Source organism: Ruditapes philippinarum, unplaced genomic scaffold, assembly GCF_026571515.1.
Source record: "Ruditapes philippinarum isolate M1 unplaced genomic scaffold, ASM2657151v2 ctg6432_1_1_1_1, whole genome shotgun sequence".
Taxonomy (NCBI): domain Eukaryota; kingdom Metazoa; phylum Mollusca; class Bivalvia; order Venerida; family Veneridae; genus Ruditapes; species Ruditapes philippinarum.
Window position 1 is genome coordinate 172,758 of NW_026867037.1, and position 9,616 is coordinate 182,373.

Sequence of the window (9,616 nt, forward strand, 5' to 3'; positions counted from 1 at the left end):
TCATTATTGTCCTAGATATATTACACCAGTGATACAAGGGAGGTAACTCAAATTTGAATAGGACTTCCTTTTAAACTGCATTACTTCCCTTTGCCCAGATTCATACTCTATAGTATCTGTCAAAATGAATCTATATAGGGCTCTTTCACACTGCAGAAAAAACTGACCAAATATGTTTTTGTTTCATTTTGACAGATATTAACACCACCAAGTGCTAAAGTTATCAAAATAGAGGAAGAACTCTCGACCCTGGACGGAAAAGAAAATGATACTGCCCTCAAACATCCAGAAACTATTCTTATTCAAATTCAAAATGACTGAAAGTCTTTAGACTAGAGTTAGGGAATGATGGGGGAGTTTTTAGGAGAATGAATTGTGCACTTTGAAAAAAGGTGGTAGAAACTATATTCTCACTAGTGGTTGCCTATATTTTCAGAATTTGGACAATATACCCCTCTATCACCGTCAAAATCAGTTGGATGAAGCCATCCAGCGCATGTTGGACAGCGAGGGTGTTCAGAAACTTATAACGGGACCGTCGTCTGTGGCGACAACATTGTCAACTGCAGTGTCGAAAGACAGTCAAAGTGAGGTGAACACTACGAGAGCGAAATCACCACTGTCACAGGCAATGTTACAAATTCATTCGCCTGACTCTGTGCCGGATATAAATATCGGAGAGACTGTCGTGCTGCAGATGGAAGAAGGAAGAGCCACGTTGATTGCTCATCCTGATAACGGACTTTTATTACATAAGCAAGCAGACGCTGTTTCTGTTCAAAAATCATCGTCAAATAGTGACAGTGACGAAGTGTTCGATAGGGATAAAGAAGAGGTAAAAGGCGATGGAAAGTCGCAACCCACATTGCATTCAGTCATCTCAAACTTGATAAGTGCACAGGTTGTTAATTTAAATCGGGAAGAGAATAAGATTGTTGATTCAGAATCGGCTTCGAAAATGGAAACAGAGGCTAAAAAGGTGGTGCCGGAATATGTTGCAATGAAACAAGATGCAGACCTGTTGATGAAATCTGGGATTGTCGTGGAAAATAAGGGAAGCCCTGCCACTGGAAATGGAAACATAATCACAAAAGGAAGTATTTCGCCAACACTTTCAGTAGGAAAGGGAAGTAGCACAAGCAATGGAAAGGCAGCTAACTCTCCAAAGCAAAGAAAATCTCAATCAGGGGAGTTAATTGTACCGCAGCCAAATGTATCTCATATCCTAGGAGGGCAGGTTTCTAGTGGCTCTCCTGTCACTGCTGTAACCCCGCCTACTGTTGTTCATGAGAGGAAAAAGTCACACAGAGGAGCGTCGAAACTACCACACCCAGCATTCAATATTCCGGTTACCACTCTTGATAAGAGAAATGCGGGAGTATATAACTACAATCTACCAGATCGAGGATTAGGTTCAATGAATTCTTCGCCAGGGCCACTTTCAGCTTCACCTCCGATTTCAGCTTCTCCACGTTTTCCTGCTACTGCTTCGACTGCCATACCAGGAGCTGTTTTAGGTTTCATGTCTCCATCTTGGCCTTTACAGCGTCCACTAGGCCATAGTCCAGTATCAAATGATAGCCATAGTTCAGGATCTCCTTTAGATTTGTCTCACGTGAGAGAGGCATCGCCACATTTGACAAATAAAGTTAATGAAACAGCTTTGGCAGCATCTGGAAAATCCGATGTTAAACAACAGTCGTCACCAAAAGATGCACCTGTTAATGAAACGCTACAACAACAACAACAAGCTACGGCTCAGAATTTGAAGGTTGTTACAATACAGGCAGTTCCAGTAACAAACGAGCATTCTAACTTATTAAATGGTGAGGATGAGCGGAAAACATTACAATCATCAGCTGCTGCTTCAAAAGTTCCGTACACGCAGGAAATGTTGTACCTGTTTGACAAAGAGTTAGAAATAGTAGCTGTTGGTAAAAATAAGTGGATCATACGAAATGAAAATGAATTAGTCAATGTGGTTAAGAAGAAATCTGATGTTGAGCAGAACAGTGTTCAAAGTGGGTGCTCAAACTGTTCGGACGACTCTGACAGTGGTAAAAGTGTGTCAAGTCAAAATGGAAGCAGTCCAAATGGCACAGAGGTAAACAAAAGACAAATTGACCTTGAGTCTGACCTTCAGAGGTCAAAGGTCACTAAATTAGTGAATGGAGACATTCACAGCAGCAGTGCGGGAAGTGTTCAGAATAAAAGTGCTTCGCTTTTGTCAACACCAGAAGGTGAAATGGTTACAAATAGTACAGATAGTGGAAATTCAGGAGAAAATTCTGTTTCCATGGAAACCTGAAACAGTTTGTTATTTTAAATATATTTAGTGACTTTTAGAAGATTGATGTTTTGAAAAAACAGAAATTTTGACTTCATAGACTGATCATATGTTTGCTTTGCTTATTGACAAAGATTGTAATCGAAGCTTTTTTCAAGCTTACATTTTTTTTGGGCCACAGGCTTGTTTATTTCATTTACTATTACTTTGCATTATTTCTGAATTTTGCATTTTTTTTAGAAGTTTGAAATCATTATTACTGTTAATTTATTTTTCAATTTCATTGAAAGTGTAATTGTTTTATTGTTGTTGAGTTCACTTGATTTAATTATAATGGTTTTAGTGATTGATGAATTATAAATTTTGGAATTTTTTAATGAAGGAAATTGTTTCGGTAGATGTTTTATTGCAGTTTTTTGTTTGCAGTAAATAGTTGATTATTAAACAGATTTTAATCTGTTTCAGCATTATTGATAATAATTAGTAATTACGTAATTGGTGATTTTGTTAAAGTAACAAATCAACAGGTACATGCAGATTTTTATGAATATTTATCAAGTGTTGTAGGTAGTAAATATTGTTGGGTGATTAAATAAAGTGAGTTATGGGAGCTGTAGGCAGTAACTTTTGACAGAAATTTCTGAATATATGAAAAAATAACAAACCCTGACAGTTGAAAGCTGTCCTTTCCTTTGAGCAAGACATTTTACATCCATTGCTAGGTACTGGTTTGGTTCCAGGAATGGATTCAAGAGTGTTTCTACTGACTAAAAGCTTCCTATATTATTGAACTAAAGTTAATTCTGTATCAACTAAAATATCGAGAATACTTCTTACTTGGGATAAAGATAATGGGATTAAAAAAAGGATAGATTTTTTTTTCTTAAAAACGAAGTATCATGTTGTTTTTGTTACCTTTCATAAACAATACATGCGCATTGTTTTAAGTTTGATTTGACTTTCCTGAATACATTAATTTTCAACTCATCTGGAGACGTATAGTTTAAATCCTTACCTCCCTAAATATCTTAAATGGACTTGTCCATTTTTCAATATGGAAAAGGTTATTCATCAAACTTAGGGGGAAAATTTATAAAATGTTCTGACCAAATAGTGAATAGTGCAGACTATGAGCAGACAGCGCAAATGAACCAGGTAATCTTGGTCTGCACTGGTTGCGTGCATGGCAGAAGTGTAAGAGTGAAACTTGCATATGAAAAAATCAGATTGTTCCATTATTAGTATCAAAGTTGCAAGAGACACATTGTGGGATTATGGGTGAGAATTGGAAATTTTTTCTATTTTTAGGGCTTCTTATTCCTCCGTAATAAAAGTCTCTGGTAATATAGAAAGGATATATGTTGTTGAAAGTGATTATGATTTACAATTTTGTACTTGAAACTCTGACACGTGCTTGTTAATGATAATGTTTTGGGTCATTTTGAGCTACTTAAGAATATTCTTCTGTCGGGTATTTATTAAAAATTATACTTACCAATTATACATAAAATTTTCATCAATTTTTACTGCACTGCATTGGCTAAAAGAGTTCTAGGTGAGACAAAGATAAATATTTTAAGGAATGCAATTTAAAATATGCTATAGTATTTTATTGTTATTTTATTGTTACCAATTTATTATTTATTGTTCCTTTTAATAAGTGATTTTGTAGTCTTAAATTCATATCTATGAATGATTTTTGTCGTTTTTAGTGTTGTTGAATTTAAAGTGATATCTTAATGTAGCTGAAATTAATTGTTGTTTTTATAATTAAAGTATTATGGTATAAAGAAAATTTGAATATATAAATTTGGAGATGATCTTGTGTGGGGGTAGTTGAATACAGTTAAACCTGTCAATATAGGACACCTATAGATGGTCGCTCTATACATAAGGTCTGGTACTACTTGGTGTTTGTTTGTGGCTAAAATAGTGTATGGAGAGGTGCCTTTGGGTCTTTGGAAAGTCACAAAGTGACACACACCCCCTCCCTAAAAAAATAAAATAAATAGATAAATAAATTAATTCATTGCTTGATTATTAAATAAAAAAAGAATCACTTCTATTAAAACAGAAAAAACTGTGAAATTTATACTGTCAAACAAATAAAATGTCAAATGAAAATTATTTCACCATCTGTAATTTTTCTGTATTGAACTGAACTATATTTTACTATATTGACCATTTTAATAGTGTTACTATCTGATTTACCAGTAGATAGGATGTCTTATTATTAAAAGGTGTTCTCTGTACCAAAGTGTCATATGTTACAAGTTTAACTGTATTTATTATATAAATGATTTTCACAAATTTTATCATTAATGTCACAGACTTCAAAGCCATCACACAATGTTAATAATTAACTCCATTAATTTTGTGTATTTTATAGGGCAACTTCAAAAATAAAATCCAATCTGTGTTTAATTTTTACTAGCAATAGTGCTTATGCTTTTGCATCATTTATTTATAATCTGGCAGTGTAATTTAAGTCATTTTTTGCTATCAGGGATAGTAACTGACCAAATTACATGTACCACCGTGTAGAGTCGGTCAAACCATAATGATTATATCAATGTATGCCTGCTTATTTTCAATATATAAGATTTAGAAACCCTGATATTAGTAATAGACTGATCTGAATTATAGAGAAGGATGAATTCATTGTACAAACTAAGGGGGGATAAAGGTATACTGGTGTTTGTATTGGTGATAAATCAATGATTATTTAAACCCCTTAACCTGCTGGAACCAAAATGGATGAGCTTTTGACACCGGTAAAGACCCAGGTGAGCCTGCACATCCGTGTAGTCTATGCAGACTCTCTGCTGTTCATAGCCTAGTTTTTGTATTTTGATGTTGAACAGTGTAGTTTATGATCTTGGTCTGCAGTAGTTGCGTGTGTAGAATCCGTCGGTGCTAGCAGGTTATGTCTAAAAGGGGTTAGGAATTTTCATTATTGGAAAGGGAGATAATTCACTTTAAAAGGTATAGAAAATTTATTTGCAGAGGTGATAAACAGGTGGAATTTTTAAAGATCTTTTATAATTTTTCTAAATTATAAAAAATGCCCTACCTTGCAAAAGTCTTAAACATAGTAAATTATTTTAGAATAAGATAATATTTTAAGAAATGTTTGTTCTATGAAATGTATTGAAATCAAATTACTTTATACTGCTAAAGTACTAAGAACTCGCATCATTCTGTAGTTTTTCTCAAACAATTTCATCATAATTATATTATTCATACAAATGCCACATTTATGTACAATGTACAAAATTTATGTTTATCACCAGAGTTGCTTTGTTTATCACATTAGATTTAAGCTGAACATTTTCTGTATCACAAAGTATTAGTTTTCCTGCTTTTTTATGGTTATTTAAAACCTTGCAGTCTGAAAAGGCACTTGTGTATGTAAGCACTATATGAGCTGCATCACGACAATACCAACATAGTGCGTTTGCGACCAGCATGGATCCAGACCAGTCTGCGCATTTGCGAAGTCTGATCAGGAACCATGCTGTTTGCTTACCAACCCTTTTACAAGCAAAGAGTATGATAGCGAACAGCATGGATCCTGATCAGACTGCGCGGATGCGCAGGCTGGTCTGGATCCATGCTGGTCACTAACACACTATATTGGTTTTGTCGTTACGCGGCTCATATTTGTGTGGCTACCATTGGGCAGCATATTGAATATTTTATCCAGCATTATTACGTGTTATAGTCATTGTTATTTTTGTTATAGTCGGTGCAATCACATCGGTCTCTATTATAGTTGTCAGATTTTTTTTAAGTGTTTTTGTTTTGTTGTTGTTGTTGAGGAAAAAATAAATAATATTGAAAATTGTCCAAAATACTTATTTTTGATGTAGAAAATAATAAGACATTTTAATTTAGGTGCATTTGTTAAATAAGTCTAAGATGAACTTTTTTCATGAAAATTATCATTTCAATGAAGGAAACTGAGTGTTGATAGTCATGGTTTATGAACTATTATTGGTTAAACTCATGAACTTTATGAAGCTATTCATGAGCTTTCGTAACTATAGTTACCAAATGCAGCCATGAACTCTTATGTAGTTGAAGTCATGACCTTTATATCACAAACCAGAAACAGTTCAGGTTCTGAATTATGCATAACATTAATTTCAATCATGAACTTTATTGAATGAAGTAATACTTTTAAATCGTGAACTATTAAATCATTAACTTTCAAATCATGAACTATTAAGCCATGAAGTATTATGTGTATGGGCTTACATGTATATCACAAGCTATAGAAGGAAAAATGCTTTTAAATCATAAACTATTGACAAGTTGCTTTAAATCATGAAGAAATTGCCTATAAATTATGAACAAATTGCTTTTGAGTCGTGAACTATTGAAAATAAGATAAAAGAAAATTTGAACTATAAATATAGAGTGGAATTTAAAAAGCCATATTACATGTACATCATAATCTTGCTACATAGAATATACATGTAGATCTTGTATAACACTCTTAAGGTAGTGTATTCATGTATAATGTTCATCATTTCTTTGAATAAGTGTAAAACAATTGATAATTTTAGGCATTTTTGACCCTAGAATGAATTAAGGCATTTTTGACCATGGAATTAATTTAGGAATTTTTGACCATGGAATTAATTTAGGCATTTTTGACCATAGGACCATAATTTATACAACTATCTATGTTGTATGAATTATGGCCCTTTGGTCAAAATTTTACACCCAGTTCATAATACCCTACTACAATATTGAAGAAACTATGAGCTTTTCTAGCAATGGATCTCAGTTTAAATGGATGAATTATTGCCCTTGTATTTTGTTTACATGGAAACTTATGACAACTATACTACAGACATTTTTGAGTTTTGTACATGTTTTTAGAGACGATGTTGTTACAGTGGGGAAGACATATGTTTTTATCATTGTCATTTTTATCAGAGTCAAATGTGTTAGATGTATGATTTAATAGGATGTTAATGATGTCAGTAACTTACTGATTAAATTTTACATTTATGATAAGTTGGTGAATGAATCCTGACAATCAATAAATTAATGAAATTTGAACACAATTTGTTGTTGTTTGTTTTAGCTCAACTGATTGGGGCGTCCGTGGCAGAGTGGTTAAGGTCGTTGACTTCAAACCACTTGCCCCTCATCTCTGTGGGTTCGAATCCCGACAGGGACTTTGGATTCTTTCATGTGAGGAAGCAATCCAGCTAACTTACGGAACGTCGGTGGTTCTACTTAGGTACCTGTTCGTGCCTGAAATAATGCACGGAAGGGCACCTGAGGTCTTCCTCCACCAGTAAAGCTGGACCGTCGCGATATGACCTATACTGTGTCGATGTGACGTAAAACCCAAAACAAACAAAAGCTCAACTGAGCACAAAGTTTAGCTTTTGTATTTAGCTCACCTAAGTGATTTGTACTCGGAGGTCAGTTTTTGTAATGAAAGTTGCATTTCTTGAGCTTTTTTGATGAAAGTTGCATTTTTTTATCAAATATTTTCTCATAGTCAAACTACTGAGGGGAGTGATGTAGGGCCATCAAGGCACTCTCGTTCTAATACTTTTATTTCGGTATGGAGCTGTTACTCTGTTATATATGCTCCTCAGATAGTGTGTGTACCGGGAATGTGTCTGAAAAGTGATCGATATGCAAGGATAAAGTGTGGCTGTCATAAAAAAATGAACATAAATGATTTTTTGATGCCACTCTAGTCATGTAAAATTCTGTATGTATCAAACTCAAACTGTTACTGTTAAAAAATCTAAACGCAGTCGCTGCATGCATCTCTGTGCCCTGTAAGTTGAATCATAGTATATAAAAATAGACTGATACAGGAAAATTCATACATATATACATTACGATTTAGATTGCAAAGATCAGAAAATACCACAGCGCTTGCAGGCCTTTGATTTCTTCTGTGTTAAATAATCTCCAGATGGGCAAGTTAACGAAGTCAAACTATTGTCAAGTACTCATTAAAAAACTTTCTACACTGATTTATTTGTAGGCTCGGTTTTATTCAGTCCGTTCAAGAGAAATAATAGAAAACATACTGTGTCACAAGTCCTCTAGCAACGACTGAAATGTTATGGAGGACTCGCATGAAATCATCTTTTTTGGAATTGGATTTTGTACCAGACTTACATATAGTCTCTTTTTATAGTTTAAGTTAAATTAGATGTAAGTATGGCTAACTGCTCAAGCCGGTGCTGGGCGTGGAGATGTTGCAATCGTAAACAGTTTCAAGATATGTCTATTAATTATTAAAGCTCCGTTCATAACAAGCATTCATGATAAAAGAAAACTTCTTTATGGTTAAACCTATGTTTATAAGGTTCTTTCATGATGGAAGGTATAAAAATCTGTAAGAAAGGTTATCCCTTGGAAGCATTTTCACGACATAATTACATTAAAATTGCAGACTCTGTTTGATTGATTCTGTACATGGCGGATAATGACTAAGTGCAACATCCCTTACGCCCAATAGCACCGGCTTGAGCGGTACTCAATTTTCAACACTTAAAAGTGCCCCAGAGGAAGCTGCGATCGTGATTAAAGGAGCGTTCATGACTGAAGCTGCGTTCTTGATTAAACCTGTGTTCATGACTAAAGCTGCGTTCATTATCAAATCTTCGTTCAAGCTACGTTCATTATTGAAGCTATGATCATTATTAAACCTGCGTCCATGATTCAACCAGCGTTCTTGTTTCAACCTGTGCTCAAGATAAATAATTAAACGCTGTGTTCACGATCAACGTTTCGTTCATGGCAAACGTTCGTCAATTAGCTGTCTCTATATGACTGAAGCTGTGTTAATGACTGAACTTGCATCCATAAGCTGCTTTCATACTTAAAGAAGCGTTAATGGTTAAATCTAAAAATGTGCCTAAATGAAACAATATCAATAATATTATTTTAGGTCACATACAATGTACCAACCCCGTTTACAAGCATGAATCATTACTGAATCATACCTAATAGTGAACTTTGGTGAAACATTTCTGCACATGTTTATTATTATCTTTCAGCAACAAGAATATTCGAGCGCTGGTCGGCGTGCAGTTACTGACAGTTACTGTAGACTTCTTGGCATCTCCATCCTCAAAATACAACTTATTTACTTGACCGGAGATTTAAAATGTTAAATAATTAATTGTCGCAATTATTACCCGACTTGACTAAATGGACTAAGTTTCTTTATGAAATAGGAACAAACTGTACAAAGGATAAATAATTGTTATTGTCTACCATGCACGGAAGTGATCTTACGAACGCCGGCTTTCATATATTCAACATAAAATATTTTTTGTC

The 9,616-nt window shown here is 34.3% G+C and overlaps 1 protein-coding gene across 5 annotated transcripts in view; it reads left to right on the forward strand.

Moving 5' to 3' along the window:
* Nucleotides 1-2,905, forward strand: part of LOC132734603 (uncharacterized) — a 43,918-nt gene extending 41,013 nt beyond the window's left edge. For all 5 annotated transcript variants that reach the window (XM_060721396.1, XM_060721397.1, XM_060721398.1 and 2 more), the window contains one exon: nt 437-2,905. In XM_060721396.1, the coding sequence (XP_060577379.1) occupies nt 437-2,308 (1,872 nt within the window). In that variant the 3' untranslated portion in view covers nt 2,309-2,905. The remainder of the gene's footprint in view (nt 1-436) is intronic.
* Nucleotides 2,906-9,616: the final 6,711 nt, after the last annotated feature.